Source organism: Phodopus roborovskii, unplaced genomic scaffold, assembly GCF_943737965.1.
Source record: "Phodopus roborovskii unplaced genomic scaffold, PHOROB, whole genome shotgun sequence".
Taxonomy (NCBI): Eukaryota; Metazoa; Chordata; class Mammalia; order Rodentia; family Cricetidae; genus Phodopus; species Phodopus roborovskii.
Genome location: NW_026125562.1, coordinates 3,313,834 through 3,337,287, shown reverse-complemented (window position 1 = coordinate 3,337,287; position 23,454 = coordinate 3,313,834). Strand labels below are relative to the sequence as shown.

General features: G+C 57.3%; 1 protein-coding gene across 2 annotated transcripts; it reads right to left on the bottom strand.

Moving 5' to 3' along the window:
• Positions 1-404: 404 nt before the first annotated feature.
• Celsr2 (cadherin EGF LAG seven-pass G-type receptor 2) lies at positions 405-22,931 on the bottom strand. 2 transcript variants are annotated; one of them, XM_051177720.1, is made up of 33 exons: positions 19,622-22,931; positions 14,065-14,712; positions 11,882-12,104; positions 11,425-11,540; positions 11,164-11,252; positions 10,704-10,861; positions 10,235-10,398; positions 9,950-10,075; positions 9,451-9,617; positions 8,899-9,183; positions 8,640-8,814; positions 8,284-8,425; positions 7,828-7,948; positions 7,224-7,407; positions 6,962-7,063; positions 6,217-6,311; positions 5,807-6,016; positions 5,129-5,312; positions 4,872-5,000; positions 4,591-4,771; positions 4,306-4,473; positions 4,080-4,206; positions 3,771-3,971; positions 3,281-3,455; positions 2,896-3,008; positions 2,683-2,762; positions 2,470-2,596; positions 2,259-2,381; positions 1,751-1,878; positions 1,457-1,545; positions 1,168-1,353; positions 859-1,029; positions 406-769 (listed from the first exon to the last, which is right to left on the bottom strand). In XM_051177720.1, the coding sequence occupies exons 1-33, from the start codon at positions 22,929-22,931 to the stop codon at positions 531-533; spliced, it is 8,736 nt and encodes a 2,911-aa protein (XP_051033677.1). In that variant the 3' UTR covers positions 406-530. The 2 variants fall into 2 exon arrangements, with proteins under 2 accessions (XP_051033678.1, XP_051033677.1); XM_051177721.1 differs by lacking the exon at positions 1,168-1,353 and having other exon boundaries at positions 405-769.
• Between the last annotated feature and the right edge of the window lie 523 nt (positions 22,932-23,454).

Sequence of the window (23,454 nt, the reverse complement as noted above, 5' to 3'; positions counted from 1 at the left end):
CCCGGGCTCCTCAGATGGACGTTTCATCGCTGCTTCGGCAGGCAGTGGGGAGCAGGGGCAGGGTAAAGCAGAAGACAGGAGCAGAGCATGAGCGCAGCAGGGGAAGGGAGGGAGCTTCGAGACAGACGAGGAACACCGAAGGAACACCGGCCCAGGGTTAATGCAGGAAGTTAAAGAAGAGAAATCTGGAGAGGCAGGAGAGGAGAGTGGCAGAGAAGGCAGACAGAGGGTTAGCTGGAGCAGCAGAGAAGACAGTGAGCAGCTTCCACCAGAGAAAGAGACAGAAAAGCAGCCCCAGCTCCCACCCTCTCGTGCTGCCCAGGACTGGGCTACAGCACTTAAAGTCCAGGGGGTCTGGTATATTCCCCCCAACAGAGCACCATGGTGTCAGGGAACACAAGGGAGCAGGACCCCACTTAGCCTGTCTGTCTTCCAACTGCCTGACAGAGTAGCTCAATGAAGCTCAGAGGCAGCTCTGCCCCAGCCAGGACCTCTGCACATAACACCCTGTACCTCCCACCCAACCCGACTCACTCGGAGCCAGATGAGTCCTCATCCACCGTGCCTGCCTTGATGCTCATGGCGATGGGCATGACCCCATTTAGCTGTTCCTGGAGACTCTGGCGTGGTGGTGGGCGGGGGGGAGGTCCATTCCGACTGCCATCACTGGCTGAGGAGCCCCGAGAAGACCCTGTGCCCTGCTCCAGGGGCAGCCTTAGGAGGCTGCTCTTTTCGCTGATGGTGGGAAGACACTTCTTCTTGAGGATGCCTAGGGACAAGGAGGTGCGTACCATGAGCTGCCAGTGGGAGGCGCTGGGGCATCCTAGAGAGCCCCAACAGGAGCTAGGAGAGACTCACCTTTGTGAGGTTGGGTAGTAGGGACTGGGAGAGGTCCCAGAGACCCTTCCCGAGATAGAGCATCTCCATTCTCCCGTGGCCGCTCTTCAAGGGGCCCACTACCACTCCTCTCCTTTGTTGTAGTCCCAAAGTCTCCTGGCCAAGGGACCTTCCCAGACCCTGGACCCACATCTGTCAAAGAAAGAAAGTCTGAGTCCCAGAGAGTGTAGGCAGCTAGGTCAGCCACCACCCCAGTTCTATTTTCCAAGAAGCCCTAGCCTCTTGAGCTTCCATTGCCCCCCAAAGGCTGCAGCCCTGGTGCTGGCCCACCCTTGGGGGTACTGTGCAGGGGCAGTCTCTCAGCTCCAGGACCCAGCAGGCTGTCCCAGCCCTGTTCGCCAGGGAAGGCGGCCTCCTCCTCCTCCTCTTCCTCGCTGTCTGATGAGTGGGTAGAAGCATAGGAACCACTCTGGTCATCTTCCAGGGACAGGTCACTGTCAGAGTCCGTGTCGGGATCTGGGAGGTCAGGGAGGGATCACAACTGTCCCACCTGCCCAGCCCACCCTCAGCAAAAGCTAGGCCCCTGCCCTGTTAGGCAGCCAGGGCCTTCTGTCCTCACCGTGTTGCTGGTCTTGACCTTCTAGGAATAGGCCACCTGGGTCCCCTAGGCCAGGAGGACCCTGGCCAGGGTTAAGCGTGGACTCCTCCCTAAAGAGACAAGACCATGCTGTAGGGGCCATTCTGGCCTCTCTAGCAAGATTCCCAGGTCCTACCTTGCACCTCACGGCTTCTAATCTAAGCTGTAACCTGTGTTGGCCAGTATGAGACACTCAGTTCCTAGCAGCTGGCTGGACTTGGTTTTAGCATGCATGGTCTTTCCCTCCTCCTCAGTGTTCCCACTTCCAGGGCTCACCTCAGCAAGAAGGGGATGTAGCTGGGCTGGCTCTTGCCTGAGCGGCTGGCACTGTGCAATGAGCCAGCTGAGTCTCCATAAGGCTGGTACAGCCTCCCGTCAGCATAGGGGCTGGGGCAGTTATAGGACTAGGCAGGAGACAGACAGGTCAATGAGAAGGGGAGTTGGAGGGATGGGCCCCAGGATGCCAGGAATTTGCCCTGGGTCCTACCTCCCATATGCCCATGTCTTAAAGTGGAAGGCTCCTTGTATGTTACCTTCACTTCAGGGCCTAGCAATAGTCACAGCTATGGCACAGCTGTGCAATACTGAACACCCCAAATGGCCCGGACTTCCTGTGACAGCATCTCCACCCGAGGCCACACTCATCACTTTACCCCTTCCTCCTAAGAGGAAGGGATGCGGAAGTAAGGGTGCCCAGGTAAAAAGCACACAGACAAAGAGATTCTACGGGCCTGCTCCCCCCTCCACTGAGACACTGCTTGTGCTAGGGCCCAGGCTCCCTCACCGAGGTCAGCGTGGACTTGGTGGTCAGAGCAGGGTCAGGGCTGGGCTTGCGGCTGCAGGCGAACTTCAGTGCTTTCCGGACCTCCTTGCTGAGCACCACATAGGAAAGGAAGATGAAGGGGCCCTGGCAGCAGAGACAGCAATGGTTGGCACACTCAGGTAACCCGCCCCCGGGCACGCTCCCTTCCACTCAATAAGGCGGGGCCAGGTACCTGGACACAATTGCAGGCAGCAAAGAGGTAGTGAAAGAGGAGAGTGTCGCTGTTGACAGAAAGCAGTGCCAGCAGCCACGTGGCACTCAGTAACAGAAGGACAGCAAAGGAGGGACGCAGGCCTGAGCTGGAAGGCAGGGAAGTACATGAGTTCTGCCATGAGGCCCTCCACACCAGTGCCCACCCGGTGCCCACCCACCTGCCGATACTCACACAGGGCCTTTCTTCTCAAAGCCCTGTCGCTGGGCAGCACAGGAGGCTCGAGCCGCCAGGATATACAGGAACACACTCATCTGGGCAGTGGAGAGGTACGTGAGAGGACCAGAGAGCACAGTTTCTGCCCTGCCCAGGAGCCTCAGCTCTTCCTAGAGAGGATCTGGAGGATACGCACATCCTGCTCACTCCAACTCGCTTTCTAACACTTACCGAAACAGCAAAGGCCACTGGGCCAGCAAAACTCCAGATGAGCGTATCGTAGATGGAGAGCCAGCAGAAGTCAGGGTTCCCATAGCCTTCAGGATCCAAGCCCACGGCTAGACCTGGAGCATAGACAGTAGCAAAGCGAGGTGTTCATGGAGGCAGAAACGAGGCTGCAGTCAACGGTTCACAGAGCCAGGTGTGGAGCATGGAGAAGGGCCAGCTAACCCGCTCCCTTCTCCAGGAAGAGGCCCAACCCCTACCACCCCATGTCAGGTTGTCCAAGTATAGCGGGAAGGGACTCTCAGGACCTGAGCTATGGGTTTGGGGTACATGGCATGGACACAGGGCCTAGGGACATGGAATCTCCAAGGCCGGAAAGGAGACAGGATACCTGTGATGAAAGCAGGAACGCCCCAGCCCAGCATGTAGTAGAAACGCATGGGGCTGGCATTGACGTCTCGCACCTCTGTGAGTGCCCGGTACAGGTGTAAGGCTTCCAGCAGGGCCCAGGCAAAGGTGCATAGGTACAGGAAGTGCAGCAGGATGGCAATGACTGTGCAAGCAAACTGGGGGCCAGGACACCGATCAGGAGCCAAGACGGCCAGTACAGGGAGAATACCCAGGGGAGGGAGGCAGTGGTGAGGCCTGGTGATGTGGGCTGCCTCGGGGGATGCCCAGGCTACAGGCAAGAACATCTGGGATGTTGGAACACTGAGAGAGAACTAAACAAGAGCAAGCTGTGGTCCGGGTACCGGACTGGGCCCTTCATCAACTCATCGTTGTGGGAGCAAGGATGCAAGAAGGCTAGAGAGAGAGGGGTCGCCAGGGAGCTTTGGTGGGGCTGGAGGTTGGGAAGGTCTCTGGGAGAGGAAGTATCTTACAGGGAGGTCAGCCTGGTTGATCCCCAGGAGAAAGACCAGCTGGGCCAGGCCCAGGGCAGCTGTGAGATTGCGTCGGATGCCATGTTGGTTGGAGCGTAGGGCACGAAGGAGAGTGAGGAAGAGGAAGGTGATCATCAGGGCAGCTAAGGTGACTCCAAGGGCCACATATGTCAGAGTCTTCAGTGGCAAGATTTCACCATTCTGAGGAATGAGTGTCAGGCGGGTAGGTCAAGGAAGGGCAGGGCCCGGGCACCCAGCCCCTCCACTCAGTTCCCACCCACAGCTCTAGGCTACTCCTTTGAGGCCAACCTCCCGTCGGGACACATCCATAAGCACAGCAAAGCTTGTCATGTGGTTGCACTGGCAGCTGACGTGGCTCTCATTCCGGAAGACGACTTCACAGCCTCGGGCAGACCAGCCACCAGTGCCACTGACCCTGCAAGAAGAAGGCAGAGTCAGGGAGGCATGAGGGTGGGCATCCAGGAGCCTGGACTATTGATCCAAAGCCATGGGAATAAGAGTGGTACAGGCTCACAAGATTGAGTGGTTCCAGAAGACACAGATGGGCTTGGTCCGCTCCTCAGTCTCCAGCAGCCGGAACTGCACTGTGACTGGCTTGTCCAGAGCGCGTGGCAGGAGCTCCTCATCGTCATGGACACTGATGCTTACCACAGGTGTGTTGATGACTGGGCGCTTGGGGACTCTGATGGTAGAAAGGTGCACAGTCTCCAGGGCAGCCATGACATACCTTTATCACTAGGAGATGCCTCCACATTCACCTGCTGAACCCCAACCTCCCAGGCCTTTCCTGGCCACTTACCTCAGGCTACGCTTATCTGGGTCATAGTTGTGGGGCAGTAGTCCTGCCAGGGTATGGTAGATGATGACACTGGCCACTGCCTCTCCCTGACTCAGCTCTGGGTGCCGCCGCTGCCGCCGTGCCAGCTCCTCCGTCTCCTGGGCTTCTCCGGGTCCTGCAGACCTCACCATGGGGGGCATCTCTGGAAGTAAGTGCTGCTACACTCAGCTGGGCCCACCCTCTGTATCATCCACATGGGTACCCCAGACCAAGCTGGTACCCAACCCATGTTCCCTGCTGACCTCTGAAGACAGACTCTGGCAAAATGACTGTGGTCTCAAGATCTGGAGGACGCTCCCCACGCAGTGCCTCATAACGGGGTAGCTTGGTCCCAGCAAAGTTCCCTTTATCCAGGCGCACTACAGAGATGACTAGAAAGGAATACGGTTGCACGTCAGACACCAAGTGAGACAGGCAGACCGCCCTCCATCGTGGTGGCCCTTTGGAACAGGGATGGGACTCTCTCCACAAACCCCTCCCCAGTCCAGCACCATCTCACCAATGTTGGGCGTGACGATGGTAAAGGGGCTTAGGTAGGTGTGCCGCATATTCTGGGCGAGGGCACTGGCGTAGGCCTCATAGTGCTGGAGCAGCCAGGCGGTGCCACCCTCTGTCTGCTGGATCAGTTCCCAGTGCCTCTTGTTGGCTGCATCCAGGAGGGCGCTGCCCACCCTCAGCAGATTCTGGAGATGGGCATGGTCATAGTGGCATGTGCTTGTGGTCAACCTCATACCAAGTTCCAGCCTGTGCCTGGCACAGACCCACCCACCCCTAGGAAGCCTTGTGTATCATGCTGCCCACTCCCATCATGGGTATTCTGCCTCTAACCCTTCCTCCATACACCAAATCAGAGCTACCCAGTGTGCCCTCCTATGCCTCCTTCTACTGCATGCCCTTCTGGTCCCCTGACAAGGCTGAGCTCTTCTTCTAATAGGCAGGGTCCTGCTTCAGGTCAGTCCACACCTCAACACAAGCAGCCTTTGTAGGCACTTGAGTCCTGATACTGTAGGAATAGATACTCTGAATCGCCTGTGTTGCACCATGGCTTACAGGCAGTCCTGGAGGCCTCACACCAGGGGTGGGGCTCCTATGGCAGGGGTGTATCCCCTTTTGTCCCCTAAGATCACCAGGAACAGGACCTCCCACTGGGCCCCACCATGCCTATTTCAAGCCCCACCTCAGTGAAATGCACATCCTGTGTGGCAGACAGTCCAAAGCCCCGCTGGGCACTCTCGTGAGCCAGCAGTCGTGTGGCCAGCTGGTAGGCCACCTTGACATCGCTGCCAAAGTAGCCGGCGGTGTGCTGGGTGGCATTGCGCAGAAGCAGGGCTAGCCGCTGGGAGCGTCCTGAGTCTAGGCCTGACTCATTCCGCTGCAGTCGCTCAGCCTGGATGGAAGGGCAGAAGGGCAGAGGTTCAGACCAGACAGGGTGGTTGGGACTGGGGTTCTGGAGTAAAAGGGAATCAAGAAGTTGGTGGGGAAGAAGTGGCCTCATGGCCAGGAGCCTAAGGAAAACAGGAGTGGGATTCAGAAGCTCCATTTCTAAAGACAGGGTGTGAAAAAGAGAAGATGAGGGGGCCCACTTACGAAGCCCTTTAGCTCTGAGAAGGTGACTGATGTGCAGTTGAAGAGGTTTGGGGGGAGCCATCCTCTGTGCTCATCACAGTGGCGCACAGCAGTCCCTGGGGGAGGTGAAGCAAGAGGGCGGGGTTTAGGGAGACACAGGAAACCCCGAGATCTACCTGGAGCACCTCATGAGCCAGACCGGAACTAGCAGTCCATAAGAAAGTAAGAAGACAGGTGTACAGAACTCTAGAGTCAAAAACCTCCAGTGCAAAGGTCATGACAACAGAGGTTTGTACCCTCCCCCACCACCCTCTTCCACTCAGCTACCACCTTGTACTCTGCTATTCCCTACCTATGAATTCTGCTCATTGCTAATCTAAGGGCCAGCATCAACCCCCATTCTGTGGCTGGAATAGTAACCATCACTCAGTATTCTTCAGGACTGACTCCCTTTAAAGTGGCAAAACCCCAGGACTAGGTAAGTAGCAGAAGGTAGGAGCCCCATGTGGTTCATCTTTGAGTTTAGTGCCCAACCCTGTTCCTGGTACATGAAGGGTTTTCCACTGTTCTGTTCAGTCTAGGATATAGGCATTCTTGGTCAGCCTAGGTTGAGGGGTGGGTGAAGGAAGGTGACACATGGAGTCTTGAGAAGCTGGAAACCAGAAAGTGGTACCCATGGATCTATAAGCTGGGGGCTTGCTGGCTTTATCCCACTGCCAGTAAAGATCAAGTCTTTGATAGCCCATCGCAGTCCTCTAAAACCTACCAAAGGAACCTTTGGGGCAAGGGGCAGCAGCAGGTAGCCCAAAGCGCGTCCGGGGCCACCAAATCCCAGCCTCTATGGCCCGTGGGCAGCTGTCATAATTCACTGCAGAGAAGAACACAAGGTCACCTATGAGCAACTCTGTCCAGGCTCCCCAACCTTATTTCAACATCCCCCATCCACTTGCAGCCTCACTTGTGGCCTCCTGGAAGACAAGCTCTTGGCATACAGTGAGGAGAGAACCTACCTGTCCCAAATGCCCTACCTTCACAGCCATTGGTGGTGACCTCAGCAAAAGGATTGTCACAGCGATCACATTGACGCCCAATGACACCAGGCTTGCAGGGACACTGGCCATCCTCAGGGTCACAGACTCGGGACAAAGAACCAGTGGGGTAACAGTCACACAAGAGGCAAGTGGGGCTGCCAGGGGGCCGGTAGTGATTCTCCTAGGAGGGGAAAAGGGAGTCACTGGATCAAGATGTCTTCCTGAATGCTACTGGATCCTTCAAGCCACGCCCTCCCCAGAGAGAGGCTCCCCCAACCCAGGTCCATGTGGAAATAGCATTCAACATTCTCAACAGCAGGAAATGACTTGGAGTTGAACTTATTACTGAGAAGCCAAGCATCCCAAACAGGCTGCAGACAGCCCATATAGCTGCTCTAGGGCTGGCTGATTCAATATTGGTCCTGTGTTCCCTGCACCCAGATAATGAGGACAGACAGACACTTGCCATGCCTACAGGGCAAAGACACAGGGCCCTCAGCTCTCTGTAGGAAGGCCCATCTCCACTGCTTTCCCTGTAGGGCCAGAAGTCTCAGGATAGAGGGCAGGGTGGCCACAAAAGGAGCTTATTTGGGACTGTCACCTTGCAGTGGCACTCGCCACTTGTCTTGTTGCAATCCGGGTCAAAGCCTTTGCTGACATCACAGTTGCATGGACCACATGTGGGGTGTCCCCACCAGCCACGGGGGCAAGGTTGGTCGATCCTGCAGAAAGAAACCCCAACAGGTGAGAGCCCTCTCTGCCACTACCTCTCCTGCTTGGTTCAACCACATGTGGTCTTTTCAACCTTGGCTGCAGTTTAGCCAGACTCTTTCTGTTTGTTTTGTTTTGCTTTTGTTTTTTGAGACAAAGCGTCTGTGTATTGCTTTGGAGTCTGTCCTGGAACTCACTCTGTAGATCAGGCTGGCATCGAACTCACAGAGATCCACCTGCCTCTGCCTCCTGAGTGCTGGGATTAAAGGCGTGCGCCACCACCACCAGGCTCAGCCAGACTCTTAAGGCTCATGGTGACACCAGTGATAAGCCCTGACCCACCTACCTGGTCTCACAGTATGGCCCAAGATAATTTGGTAAACACTCGCAGATGTAGCCAAGGGGTGCGCTGGGTTTTCGGGTACACACAGATTGGTGCTCACATGGATTCAGGTCACACACATTAGTGCAGTTGTCACCATAGTAACCTGGGACAAGAAGGACCAGAAAGGCTCAGTCCCTGTCCTCTACTGGCATTCTCCTCCCACTCATCTATTTCCTTATACCCCGGACATTGCACCAGATGGCTGTATCCTTGAAGTACAGAAGACGATGGCTTAGGCATGTGACTGGCTCCAGGTCACACGTTAGAGACAGAGTGTGACCCAGCACAGGCCCCGTTTCCTAGGACCCTTAGCGTACCTGGATTACAGCTGCAAGAGTAGCTATCCCAGTCATTGCTGCAGTAGCTGTTGGCAGGGCATGGGTTTGAGTCACAGGGATCTGGCCAGCTGCAGCCTGGCTCAACATTGATGCTCTCCCCACGGCTGGGATCCAGGCTGCTAATGCCCTCAGGTGTCTCACTTACCCGCACACCCTGCAGGGATCAGAGCAGTGTTGGCCCTTGGTGTTGCCAGGCTCCAGGTGGAGATGAGATGGGAAGTCAGAAGGGGAGACTCACCTGCAAACAGCCCCGGAAGCCTCGAGCCACACCGAGTGGCCCAGGCACTCCCCCGACTGTAATATTGCTCAGGTGCAGCCCATGCAGCCGAGGGCCCAGATTACCCTCTGCCCTCTGTTGCCCATAATCAAAGGATAGGATGGCGTGGCCAGGGCCCCCGCTAGCTCCCAGTGCCAGCTGTGCGTGGTGCCAGTCACCATCGTTGGCCCGGCCTGCCTCCAGACGCAGAGACGAAGCCTGGAGCCCTGTGCCCTCCACACTTAGCACAACATGGCCTCCCCGAAGCTGTACAAGGGAAGAAAAATCAGCTGATCACCTCGATAGACTCTTGCTCTAATCCACACAGCCGAAAGCCTCCTACTGCCTGGCTGTGGGCAGAGACTGCTTATTTCCCTTACGCCCAATAGATGGCAGTACTAACGCACCGAATGGGTCCAGCCAACATCTTTGCTTCCCCCAAACCCTGCCCAGCCACCTGGATCCTTCCCCCTGAAGGATCCTGCAACCCGAGCCGGGCCAGGGCTTGCCACACTCCCACGTGCCCTGCATCACCTGCAAGGTGATGGTGCTGCGCCCCCTGGTGACGGCCTGCAGCAAGACGCCATCTGCCTGGCGTGTGCGGAACATGAGGCTGAGGTGCCAGGGTTGAGAGATGGGCAGAGAGAGGCCGTGCCAGGCCACAAGGCCGCTGCCCAGGAAACGCTGGGGATTGGTCATTTCTGGGAAGGCAGATGAAAAGTGACTGAAGGGCAGAGCAGTGACTCAGGAATTGTGGTGGCTCCATGAGAGATAGGGCCTTGGCTTTCCAAACCCCTCACTGCCCCGCCCTCCGGAGCATTTACCTGTCCTGGGCCCGCCCTACATTGTGCCCAGGGCCTGCCTCTGACTAGGCCCTTTGTCTCCTGCCTACCTTCTCCTAACTCTGTTCAGACATGCTTTTCCACCCACAGCCCAGCTCCCAGAGCCCTGCCCAGAGCCTGCCCCAGCCCTGTCAGTGATGCCAGACACTGACAGCACCCAGGCCCCAGTCTCTGCCAGCTGCCACTCCTACCCTGGGCACAGCTCTTGCCCCCGAAGCCTAGAGGACACTCGCAGCTAAATGCATCCCACTGGTTCACGCAGGTGCCGCCGTTATGGCAAGTGTTGCTGTCACACACAATCTTCTTGGTGGGGCAGCCTGGAATGGAAAGAAAGGGACTCAAGGACCCCAGGGCAGGGCTCTGAAAACCAGCTACAGTGGCTGGAAGGCCACACAGGCTGGGGTTCCCAGGCCATGCACAGCCACTCCTCTTGGCACGCGGCTCCCGGCCTTGCCCCTACCCCTAGGTCTCCATACCAGGCACAGTGCCATTGTTGGCAATGAAGTCGGCCATGTCTATGTGGCGGCTATCCACCTGAAGGTCCTTCATACAGCCCACGAAGTGCCGCATTCGGACAGGGAAATTCTCGGGCAGATCTGGCACCCCGCCCAACAACAAGGGCCCTGTCAGGTCCAGAGACCTGGGGTGAACAATGTGAAGAGATACGGGTTCAGGTTTGCAGTTCTCCCTTTTCCCTCGTACCCTACCACTAGGCCCAAGAAAGGGTGAACTTGGGGCAAAGGCCTTGCAGAACAGTGCCCAGGAAGTGGAGGTACTTAAATAGACACCCACCCTCTCAGCTCACAGCCCACCAAGGCCTGACCCTAACTCCCCAACACTGACTAGTGTGAGGAGGGGCACATCTGATTGGCTCCCACTCCGGAGCCCTATTCCCTTGGACAGCACTACCCTCTCCCTAGCTACTGGCCCTCCCTCCCTGCTTACTTCTTACTGCCTCCTTGGGTGCCCTGGGCAGCACAGGAGTAGTTGCCTAGCATAGCTCCAAAGCGCAGAGCCACCCCTGTGTCACAGTCATCCACAGTCACCACAGCTACCTTCTGCTCGGATGGGCCTTGTGGAAGCCCTGTCTGGCCCAACAGTGGCTGTGGACAGAGAAGGGAGACAGTAGACAAAGAACCCAGCTCAGACACCAGCAGAGAGTTGCACCTCTCCATACACATACACCCACAATCAAGGACCCAGTGGGATGGACATGCCCCAGCAAGTGGCAATCCCCTCCCTCTTCCCAGGCACAAGAGCTATGGCCACTCACAATACCACCCAGGTCAGTCGGGCAGTGATGGCCCAGCACTCAGGAGGCAGAGGCAGGTGGATCTCTGAGTTCAAGGCCAGCCTGGTCTACAGGGCCCTCCCTCCTACTGCTCTGTCCCGTACCCACACCCACCTTATTGTAGTACTTCAGCTGCACTGTGTGCCACTGGCCATCGCTGACCCCTCCGGGCACGAACGGGGACACGGTGGTGGTTGATTCCCCTAGAGAAAGGGCCACACAAGCTGGGTCACAGGAAGAGAGTGGGGAGTGGCATGTCTAGGGATGGGGGCCAGGCCCAGGATTGACTGGGAGGGAAAGTATATGGCTTGAGGGCAGGGCCTGGGAGACGTAAGACCTTGGGAGATGGGCAAGAACATGAGGCGTTGGGCTGACCTGCGGAGAAGGTGAGCTGGACCTGCTCCTGGATCACCTCGAGAGCCACAAAGTCATGCTTCTCATTGAAGCGCCCATTGTACAGTAGTAGCCCATCACGCTCCTTGGTAGCAAACCTGAATAGGAGGTTGGCCGTGGGGGCAAGGAAAGGGGCACCCACCTGCACGCTAGTACCCCATCCACCCCAGCCAGCAGCACCCAAGCTGACACTTTGGCTAAGGCTATGGAGTCAGAATGCAGATGGTGAGCCCAAACAATAACCCTGGCATCCTGGCTCCCCATCCCCAAGGAACGGTGCCAGGCAGATCCTGAGAGTGAGGACAGCCTGCTGGCAAAGCATGCAGGTCACTCCAAGGGCTCTGTCAACAGCAGTTCTGTACTTCACTGCCTCGCCTGCTACCCCACCTACCGGGAGATACCCCACACTCTCTCGGCACCCCGGGGCCTTGCCACTCACGAGAGGGCCAGGGTGAAGTGGAAACGCTGGCGCAGGCCACGGAAGGTGATGAAGGAGCGAGCAGGGAAGCTTCGCGTGGTCACCTGGCAGAAGGGTTTCTCAAAGTCCCCAGATGGGCAGTCACATTTGAAACCTCCCACCAACAGGTTGACACAGGTGCCTCCATTCTTGCAGACACCTGGAGTGCAACGGCCTGAGTGGGCGCTCACTTCACAATGCTCGCCTGGGGAGAAAGGGCAGGCAGGGTGAGACCCCGAGGAGAAGGCAACGGGGGTCCCCTATGGTGGTGTGAATATGAAACCTCCCCCATAGCTCATACGGTAAAGGCCACTTTAGAAGGTACTGGGGACATGAGGAGGACTGTGGCTGGATGAAGGTCACTGGAGATGTGCTATAAACAGCTCTATCTCGTCCCCAGCTCCTCCCTGCTGGGTGAGCAGCTCTGCTCTGTGACACACTCCTACCACCTGATGCTCTGCCTCTCTGATCCTTATAGCAAAGGAACCAGCCACCAGAACTGAAGCTGCAGAGACCGTGAGACAAAACTGGACCTTCCTTGCCTTAAATCGTCTCTCTGGAGTATATCCAGTGACGGAAGTCTAACACGTCCCTGGTAATATCTCCTGCGACCCCTCCCGGATTCTCCCAAGCATTTCACTTCCCCTTGAGTGGTTTTCTTCTCTGAAATCTGTCATATACCAGCCCCCTGGGTGCTCTTCCTGGCCCACCACTCCCTTCCCACTGCTGCTCCACATGGAGCAAGCTCCTCCAAGCTCTTTGGCCCTTCCCCACACCTTCGGGGGCCCTGGCCCCTGCAGAGGCAAATGCCCCAAGGAAAGGAGCGCCTGGGGAACAGCCTGGAGGCCGTGACGGCCCCCATGCTTCCCCCTTCCCCACTAGTGCCTTTGTTCCTGTCAGGCATGGAGATCAGTTTTCTTCCCTAGAGATGTGACCAGGTTTCCACCTCTGTTTGCATTATGGGTTGGGGTAGATGGTGTGAAGTAGACTGGGGCTTTTCTAGGAACAGAACTTTGGGATCTTAACTAAGGATCCCTCTGCACCGGAATAATGCTGGGACTTGGGGCCTGAGCCTGAGGACAGATGAGGAATCGGAGGAGTGAAAAACCCAGACATCAGATGAGAAAATCCACTCCTTCTCTCCCTCCCCATTCTGATTCCAGAGATAGGTTCTCAGTTCCTGTGCCTAGTGACTGGCTCTTGTTTCCATGGAAACTGTTGTTCGCCTATTCTAAGCCCCCTTCCCCATCCTCCTGGACAAAGACTCCCCTCCCTTCTCCCAAACTCCCCTCCCTTCCCTCTCCACCACCCCCCCCCCAGCAACACAGAAGAGTCAAGTAAGTCTGGCAAGTTCTGGGCAGGAGGCTACCGCAGGAGGTATTGAGCCTGCCTACGCTACTGGCAGAAGCAGTGAATCTGATGGGGGAAGCCATGAGGCCCGGGAGTGTGGGAGGGAAGTGATGGAGGAGCAGCAGAGCCTACAGGGAGGGGCAGGGAGTGTGTGAAGAGAGACCTGCAGCCACAGGCCAACAGGAAGCCATCTGCTCAGGGCTGCACAGTACAGTGTCCTATGCCTTCCGTGCCTCCAAACCCAGGCTCCTCAGCGCCTTCCTCCAATTCCTGGGTGGGGAAGAGTCTGACTACAAGTTAATGAAGGGATTCACTCAGCAGTATGGAGTCCTGGTCCTAGGCCAGCAACACCTCTAACTGGATCGAGTCACCTCACCTCAGCATTTAAACAAAAGCCAACAATTTCCACAAGCCAGCTTTCTCTGCGTGTGCAATTATTTACATGAGTCCTCACAAGCAACTTTTGACCTAAATAAATTAGTTATCTCCATCTTAAATACTGTGGGAAGGGAAGCTAAGTAACTCGTTTTCACACAGCTATTAGTGGCAAAGCTGGGACACAAACCCAGATGCAAGACTGACCTCAGTCGAACGGTCTCAGTGGGTATGTGTGCGGGCGTGCATGGGCCCGTGTGGGTTGTGGGTGTGTAGGCTTGCACAGTGAGCAGAAGGCTCCCCATTCTGACTTCCTAAGCAGACAGATGTCAAATAGCAAGTAGCCCCATCATTAGCCTGATTTGTGCTTGGACCAGAGCGTCAGCCCTGCAGGGCTGCCCCCATGGTAGCTGCCCTCATGGTCCCCGTCCTAGGCTCACCGGTGTAGCCGTCGCCACAGAGGCAGGTGTAACCACCCTCTCGGCTGCGGCAGTGCCCGTGGGATCCACAAGGCCTTGAGTAACAGAGGTCCACTTCAGTCTCGCAGTAGTCGCCGGTGAAGCCAGGTGGGCAGCGACAGCGTAGGCCCCCGACGGGGTGAATGGGCCGGAAGAGCACCGAGGAGGAGGCGATGAAGGGTGCAGAGGAGTCAAAGCGCAGCACGGACACGCAGCGCATGTAATTCTCACACGGCTCGCGCAGGCAGATGTTGTCGTCGAAGGGCAGCACGCGTTGTGCCGAGATGGCAGTGAGCAGGCTGCGGTTGAGATACAGGCGCTCCTGCAGATCCTCTGAAGGCAGAAAGGGTGGCCCACCCCCGGGGCCTGGGGGCTGGCCCACTGACAGGCTCACATTGAGGATATGGCCCCCTGGGGCATCAGTATCTCTTTGCACATTAAAGACCACCACATGATCTGGAGGTGTGGCCAATGTGGCTGCCACAGCCTGGATGAAGAGTCCCAGCAGTGGGGACAGAAAGCGCTCTGGGGACATGTCTTCCAAGCGCAGTGTGATGCTGTGTGTGAGCATCTCATCTGTGATGATGGTGACACGTAGTGAGCATTGGGCTGTCACACTGTGGACACCATCTGAAGAGAAGCAACAAGGATAAGCATTAGGTTAGAGGTAGGTAGAGCAGATGTGCCAAGCAACAGAAGTGCCAAGCCACAGACCCTGGCTTTGAGCAGAGGAGGGGGTAGGTTTGTGAGATAGCGCCAGAGGAGGAGTCAAGAAAAGGGAGGAAGGAAGAGGGAGCTCCAGGAGGAGGGAGCTCCAGGAGAGGGGAGGACTAGAAGGAGGAGGGAGCAGCAGGAGGAGGGAGCTCCAGGAGGAGGGAGCACCAGGAGGGAGGACCAGAAGGAGGAGGGAGCATCAGTAGGGGAGCTCCAGGAGGAGGGAGCACCAGAAGGGAGGACCAGAAGGATGAGGGAGCATCAGGAGGGGGGAGCATCAGGAGGGGGGAGCAGCAGGAGGAGGGAGCACCAGGAGGAGGGAGCACCAGGAGGAGGGAGGACCAGGAGGAGGAGGGAGCACCAGGAGGAGGGAGCTCCAGGAGGAGGGAGCTCCAGGAGGAGGCAGCTCTAGGAGGAGGAGGGAGCACCAGGAGGAGGGAGCTCCAGGAGGAGGGAGCTCCAGGAGGAGGCAGCTCTAGGAGGAGGAGGGAGCACCAGGAGGAGGGAGGACCAGGTGGAGGAGGGAGCACCAGGTGGAGGAGGGAGCTCCAGGAGGAGGGAGCTCCAGGAGGAGGGAGCTCCAGGAGGAGGGAGCTCCAGGAGGAGGAAGGACCAGAAGGAGGGAGCATCAGGAGGGGGGAGCACCAGGAGGAGGGAGCACAAGGAGGAGGGTGCAAATAGGCCAACATCCAGCCCATATCCTACAATAGGCCAGTGAGATAAGTTGCTTGTGGGCGAGTCACTCCTCAAGGGGTCACACCACATGTGCTTAAGGAAATGAGGTTTTTCAGAAATTGTTCTTTGCTTATTTTCCCAATACTCTTGGGCATGATGCATGAGCTACCTTCCCGTGTTTATGCCTTTTACTCTACTCAGTATAAGCCCTATCCCCTGAGACCAGTCTCTGGGTTTTGCCCCCAAACTGTGTTTTGTCCCTTGCTTACTGTTCTAGAGGGTCCACAGTACCATGAGAGACTCCCACCCTTTCCCCGTCCATCTCAATTCCACTAGAACCCTGCCCCTCTCTCATAGTGGAAGGTGAACTGGGTCAGTGCTGCCATCAGGCCCCCCTCGCACTCAGCTCCCTGACTGACTGCTTCCATGCAAGCCTGTCATCCCCATGGCAACACCTCTCACACAAAGCCTTCTTCCCACCCAACTCTGGGCAGCCTGGGGGACCCCACCCCAGGAAATCCAGCTGAGCCACCTTAACCAGTGGCAACACCACCCACTGCTCCAAGCCAGAGAAAGAAAGGGTGGGTGGGGGTGGGGAATCTAAGCAGAAGTAGAAGAGAGCCTGGGCAGCTTCTACCCGGAGACCCACTGGGCTGGCCTCTCCTCTGGCACCAGGGCCTCTTAGTTACTCATCACCAAGTTGGCTCACCAAGTTGTAACCAAAGGTCTGCCTGCCATACCCCCAGGCACCACACTCACTTATAAACAGCTAAGTACGAACACATTCGCTGGTGTCTCACTCCGCCCACACACCCTGTGCTCAGAAGTACCACACACACCTGAATGTGCAACACATGTTTAGATGAGAAATGAAAACCGGGCTGCAGAGAAGGAGAAATGGTTGGAAGGGTTGCAGGGCCATTCCCACTGAATACAATGCCTTACACATAGTGAGGGTTCAGTAAAAGCTAAGATGCTGATGAGAATCATTTGGACACAGAAGTGTCATGAAAACACAGCAGCAAGCCATGCTTGATCCCAGCCCTCAGGAGGCAGAGGCAGACAGATCTCAGAGTTGGAGGTCAACCTGGTCTACAGAGTGAGTTCCAGGACACTCATGGCTACATACAGAAACCCTGTCTCAAAAAAAAAGAGAAAGAGGAGGAGGAAGAGAAGAGAAGGAAAAAGGAAAAAGGAAGGAAGGAAGGAAGGAAGGAAGGAAGGAAGGAAGGAAGGAAGGAAGGAAAACACAGTAGCAAACACTCCAATCAGATGGGATAGAGCTGGAGCCAGTGTTGCTGGGACAGAGGTAGGCCAGACATATGGAACTCTATTTTGTATACGTCACACTTACTTCAGGTGGCTGCTACTTGGGCAGTTGGTTGAGCCCTGGCAGACTGAAGGCAGACACCCATCTCAGATGTGCCCTGGGCCCACTGCTTCCCTGCCCTCTGGCCTCATTGCTGTGATCAGCTTGCTGTCCATAGCAAGGCCACCGTCATGACTGCTGCTCACCTCTGCCCTCCTGCTTTGCCCACAGCCCTCCAAGCCCTCCAGCCTGCCCATGGGTCCCTATGATGGTCAGATTCCTTTGTCTCCTCCTTGCAGAAGCCTGCAGTCACCTGGGCCCAGGGCTGAGCAGGAGCTGATGTCACAGCCCAGTGTTTTCTGGATGGGAAGTTCCTCCAGACAGAAAAGAGCACAGGACTCTATACAGTGCCCCTGGACCAATGAGCAAGAGAAGCTTTGCCATCCCCTAGCCCTGGGAACCACACTCCCTCCCACCGACCCAGGCCCTGTCTGTGCCCCTCTCTCAGCATGTTTCTGGTGCTTCCCATCTGGCCCACCATCTGTGGCCACCTGCCCCTCTGCTATTGTCCCCACCCCAGCACCAACCGATGCTCTTTCTCCTTTCTCTTTGTCCTTCCTCCCTGCCGTGACCTGGGTCTCCCCTCAGGTGCAAAGGCAGGTTGGGAATAGGAATGACTAGTGGATTGCCTGAGTTGTTTTCAACAGAAGAGCTGGGATAGTTTCTCACCCAGGAAATGCCACCTGGGTCTAGGTCTCAGCCAGCTGCACCCGGGGAAGATGCCAGAAGCAGACTCCCAGCTTCCCTCTTCTGACAGAGGCTCTGCTGTCTGGGAGGTGAGCAGGCCTTGGGCAGGTTCTCCTGTGTGTCTGAAGAAGGCTGCAGCCTGGACCATTTGGGCTGCAGGGAGCGAGCCACTGAGCCCAGGCTGGGTCAGCTGCAGCCACAGGGAAGAAGGGAACCCAGATCTATATGCAGAGACCAAGAGGGGAAAACAAAGACCCAGGAAAAGAGCCAGCAGTTGAGGAAAGAGATACAGGAGCAGGGGAGAAGGTGACAGACAGGCAGTGAAGGAGGGTCCCCATGGGCAGGGTGGGAGGGAAGGAGGGGACAAAGAACCAGAGGAGGAAGACAAAGGGGCAGTGGGCGTCAGTTCCCCTCACCCAGCCTCCTGAACTTTGGGGTTGCCTTGGTGACTGCCTCCAAGGGTCAGGGCTGATGGGGGAGGGAGGGCAAGGGCACAAAGGCCAGCCACAGTGGCACTAGGTGCTGCCCCAGCCTTTCCCACTAGCCAGGGGGTTGTGGACTGGGGCTGTGTGCCTTGTTAGGGAAGCAAAGGCTAAGTGCGGCCGGCCTCCACACTGGTGCTAGATGTCTAGCCAGAGTCACTACAGAAGGCTCTGGATGGAGGACAGGAGGGAGAGCCCTTCTTCTGCCTCTAGTCCAGGCACACATGAGGCTGCTCCTGGCCTCCTCCTCCTCCTCCTCCTGGAGGGGAACTGAAGCTTCAGGAGGCTCAAAACCTAACCCATAGCCTTTGAGAGCTCATTCTCCCTGGTCCTCCCAGCCACCTGAAGGGTGGGATCAGGAAGTATCTATCTGTCTGTCCAGTAAGGAGAATGAGCAGGAAGGAGCCATCTTCCCTTCCCTGATGTGGGAAGGCTGCCTGGAGTAGGATGTCCAGCCTCATCCCCGAGAAAATCGCTAACAGTCCCTCCCTCCTTCACCCCCAGGTCCCAACTCCCATACTCAGTAATGTGCTTGGCTACTGGGCCTGCCTCACCCCTACCCTGCTTCTCACCCCCAGAGCTGACAGAAAGGATAGAACACTGTCACCCAGTCCTGCTTTCTTTCCTTAAGTCCTGCTGTCTGGGGTGTCTGCAGGCTGAGCGCTTGGCCAAGCAGCAGGAATGCCCAGGCTGGGTTCGGGCCAGACTCCCATGCCCCTAGAATTCAGTTCTCTCCCCACCAAATCAGGACCCTAGAGTGTCTTCCCTCAATGCTCAGGAGTCCTGGTACATGGGAACTCCACGTCTCTTTTCCTGAGATCAGTAAGAAAGGCCTAGCACCCCAAGAGCAGCCCACGGAAGTCTAGGGGCCCAGAAGGTCCATCTGCCCTGACTTCACTGCAGCCCCTCCCCCAAGCCAGACCTCAACCAAGAACTCAGGACAGTGAGGTCTGTTTGGACAGAGACAATGAGCTCCGGCTTGCTTCCTGCCTGGAGCTCTGAAGGGGCAGCCAAGCCAGGCTCTTTCTGCCTGGAGGGAAAAGAATGCTCTAGACAAAGTCCATGTCAGCAGCTCTGCTGAGAGACAGAGGGAGAGAAGAGGTCAGCGGGGTCCTGACCCTTGGTGGAACCCCGTGTCCCTGTAGCCCTCCGACCTGCCAAAGGCTGTGTGGGAGATCACAGGACCATTCTAATGAGGGTGGCAGGGGTGCTGAGGGGCCAACTTGTCCTCCCCCTCCAATCCAAGAGTTTCCCTTCCCCTCCCCCAGCTCGGTTAGCCTTCCAGGCTTCCACGCGCCATTTTTTCACAATTCCTGGCATCCATAGTCAGGGCAGTCTCACAACACTTGCCCACCGCGCGTCACAGTCTGGTAGGCAGGGGGCAGCCAACCAAAGCAGCCCAGCCCAGCCTGGGGCAGCAGGCGGGGCCTGCGCCAGCGCCGAGATTCCTGGGGTTTCTTCTCAGACTAGTTCCTGATCCCTCAGCCTCTGGGCTATCCACCTGGTAGAGCTGGGTCATCAGCTCCTGCTTGGATGGCACTCTACCTCCAGTGGCTGCCCAGGCCTCTCCCAAACACTATCCCACCCCAACACCACCAGTCATCTTCCTTACCTGACACCAACACGCTCATGATGGCTTCCAGGGGCCGGTTGTTGTCCAGTGCCCGGCTCAGTCTCAGCTCTCCTGTGGTCGCATTGAGTAGGACCAGGCTGAGCTCATTTCCTCTCTCAAAGCTGTATGTCAGGCTGTCTGAGATGTCAGGGTCATGGGCAGGCACGCGGCCTATAGCACCCCCAGGGAAGCTGCTTGAGCGGTTTGTGACATAGTTGTTGAAAAGAATCTCAAAGTTGCCCAGCACTGGTGGGTTGTCATTGCGGTCAAGGAGGCGGACATGGACGGTAGCCCTGCTTACCAAGGGAGCGGATGTAGCCTGGATGACCAGGATATATTCAGGTCGGTCCTCATAGTCCAAATCCACCAGGGCAGTTAGCTCCCCTGAGAAGATGTCCAGCTGGAAGACCTCAGGGATGTTGCCCTCTACAATCTGGTACATGATCTGTGCATTAGTCCCTTCATCTGGGTCAGTAGCTGTGACGCGGGCCACGGCCAGCCCGATGGGGCTATTCTCTTCCACAAACACATCAAACTCATCCTGCTCAAAGACAGGGGGGTTGTCATTCACATCCAACACAGTGACGGTCACTTCCATGGGTGTGCGGGCTGGTGGCATCCCCTTGTCCACTGCATACGCGCGTAAGATGTACTGGGCCACGTTCTCACGATCCAGCCTCCTCAGCGTCCGCACAATGCCTGACGTGGACTCTACAATAAAGTCACCATCTCCATCATCCCCTCCTTGAAAGGTGTAGAAAACCCTGCCATTGAGACCGGAGTCACGGTCAGTGGCTGAGATCTGCAGGACACTGGTGAAGGGTGGCACATCCTCATAGACACTCCCCTGGTAGGAATCTCGCAGGAACTGGGGGGCGTTGTCATTTACATCATTCACCAGAATCTCCAGGTAGGTGGTGTCAGACTTCTGAGGAATGCCGTTGTCGCGAGCAGTGATGGCCAGGGTATAAGACACCTGGTCCTCATAGTCCAGCTCAGCCTGGGTGGTGACAGCCCCAGTGTCTGCATCAATTCGGAACTGGGGGATACTGTCCTCCATAAAGTAGGTGATTCGGGCATTCTCTCCGGTGTCCTCGTCCGTAGCACTGATCAGAACCACTGTGGTGCCTGCTGGTCGGTCTTCATTAACATTTACTGTGTAGTGGGAGCTCTGGAAGACGGGACGATGGGTGTTGGCATCGGTGACATTCACCACGATCTGAGCTGTGTCCTGCCTTGTGCCATCAGAGGCGGTCACTGCCAGCACATACTGCCGCTCGAGTTTGTAGTCCAGTGGTAAGGCCAGGGAGACCAGCCCCCCTCCACTTTGGCTGGTGATAGAGAATCGGTTGCGGGTGTTGCCACTGGTGATCTGGTAGGTGATGACACTGTGAGCATCACGATCCACAGCTGACACTGTCACCACGCTGGTGCCCACGGCTGCATCCTCGTTGAGCCGTACTGTGTACTCCGGTTGGGTAAAGGTTGGGTTGTTGTCATTGACGTCCAGGATGGTTACACTAACACTGGCTGAAGCAGTGAGCGCTGGGGTGCCATGGTCTCGGGCTTCTACACCAAAGCTGTAGAAATCAACCTCTTCCCGGTCCAACTCAGCAGCCACAGAGATCCAGCCCGTGCCATTGTTAATGGCGAAGGGGAAGTCATGCCCAACACCAGCCAGGCTATATTCCAGGCGGGCGTTGTCACCAGCATCAGCATCAATTGCCTGGACATGCAGAACCAGGTAGCCTAAAGGGACACTCTCTAGGACAGTGGCCTGGAAAGGGGTGCTGACAAAGATAGGGGCATTATCATTGATGTCCAGGACTTGCACTGTTACTAGACCAGAGACATTGGAAAGTGGAGGCCGGCCACCATCCTGAGCCCGTATCCGTAGTGTGTATTCTTTGGTTGTCTCATAGTCAAGTGGGCTTACCACATCCAGGGCCCCGGTCTGAGCGTCCAGGTAGAACTGTCCCCGAGCATTGCCACTCATGATGCTATAGTGCACCAGGGCATTGCTGCCCTTGTCTCTATCTGAGGCTGTGACTCGGAGAACTGGGGCTCCTGGGGTCACATCCTCCCGCACCTGAACCACGTAGCGCTTCTCACTGAACTGGGGCGCATTGTCATTATCATCTTCCACAGACAGGAAAACAGCAGCTGTGGAACTCCGTGGGCCAGGGTCCCGTCCCTGGTCACTAGCCTCCACTGTCAATTTGTAGGATTCCACCTCCTCCCGATCCACAGGGCCGCGGGTTCGGATCACCCCAGAGCGAGGATCAATCTCAAAGACTTCTGAGGGGCTGCCTCCAGAGCCCTCCAGCAGACGGTACAGAATGTTGGCATTAGGAGGGGCATCACCGTCGGTGGCCCTGACTGTAAGTACCTCATAGCCAACCTCCAGATTCTCCCTGAGGCTCTCCTTGTATTCTTGCTGCTCAAAAACAGGGTCATGATCATTGGTATCAGTCACTAAGATGGTAAGTGTGGCCAAGGCACTCCGTCGGGGCATACCATGATCCTGGGCAGTGACCCTGAAGACGTGGGTGCTCTTGGTCTCACGATCCAACTCCTCAGCTGTGGTGACAGTACCAGTGATTGGATCCAAGGAGAAGAAATGATTGGAGCGGCTATCGAAGAGGGCATCCATAGTATATTCAAGTCGACCTGCCTCACCCTCATCTGGATCAATGGCTCTTAAGGATGCAACAGAGGTACCAGCTGGCTGGTTCTCAGGCACTGTGGCCTGGTAGCTGGGAGGCTGGAACTGGGGAGCTGTGTTCACATTCCTTTTCCTGCGCCCACCCATAGATTCCTCTAGTGATCCTTCCGCGGCCCTGAGCCCTGGGGCCTGTGCCAGCATGCAAGACTGGCATCTGAGCCGTGGGGCCTTTAAGCAAGGGTGCTCTTGAGGCAGGGTCAGCTTGCCTTGTGGAGAAAGGTGTCCTCCAATACCCAGGAGACGACAGCTCCAGGGGCAGCTTTCAGGGGACGGTGGAAGAGGGATATGGGCCCCTGATTCAGGACACCAGACCCTTAGGCCATCGTGGTGGGGCACCAGGTGGCCAGTCAGCTCAATACCCGATTCTCTGCAGCGGCTGGTGTAGAGCCAGAGGTTCGAAGCGGAGGCTGGGCAGAGCCAGCCTACGGGGGCGCAGGCCCCAGAGGAGCCGCGTCCCCCGGACCCCAGGGAACGACAGGGCCCCACTTGATCTCCCTGTAGTGGCGACGGCGGCAGCAGCAGCAGCAGCAGTAGCAGCGGCAGCAGCGGCGTTGGGAGGGGGGCGCTGGCAGCCCGGCTCCGCATCTCTCCCTGCTCCCGGCCAGCCGGGTCAACAGCCGCGGCGGCTCTTCCTGCGGCTCCTGCCGGCCCCGCCGCGCCTCATGCCCGGGCCGGGGCGCCAGTCCCCGGGAGCCACCTGTGCGTCCCGCAGGGCCTGCACCTAGATGGCTCGGCGGGGCCGCGCGCTGAGCCCCCACGATGCGCCGAGCTACACCACTCTGGAAGCCCGGCCCGCTCCCGAGTCACCGCGACCACTGCGGGTTCACACTGAGCCTCCGCCTGCTCTCCGGGCGCTCTCCACCTGCGCCCGCCGGCCGCGAGGACCCCTGGCTCTGCCGGGTCCCCGGTTCCCGAGACCTACAGTGTCCCCTCTGCCCGCGTGAGATCGCCCACCTGCGCCTGCCGAGTCGCACGCTCCGGCCCGGGCCTGGCTGCCAACGATCGCCCTGCGCCACCCTCTTGCGCCCTGCGTCCTCGCCGCGGCTGCTGCCGGTCGCCGCGGTCCCGGGCCCAGACCCGCGTTCCCTCGCCTCCCCGGCGGGCGGGC

Excerpts from the sequence above, each read along its gene's own strand:
- Celsr2 (XM_051177720.1), bottom strand. The coding sequence starts at position 22,931 with ATGCGGAGCCGGGCTGCCAGCGCCCCCCTCCCAACGCCGCTGCTGCCG. Across the intron at positions 2,597-2,682 it reads TTTGAGAAGAAAGGCCCTGT|CTCAGGCCTGCGTCCCTCCT; the intron begins GTGAGTATCGGC and ends CCTGCCTTCCAG. Across the intron at positions 1,546-1,750 it reads TACATCCCCTTCTTGCTGAG|GGAGGAGTCCACGCTTAACC; the intron begins GTGAGCCCTGGA and ends TTGTCTCTTTAG.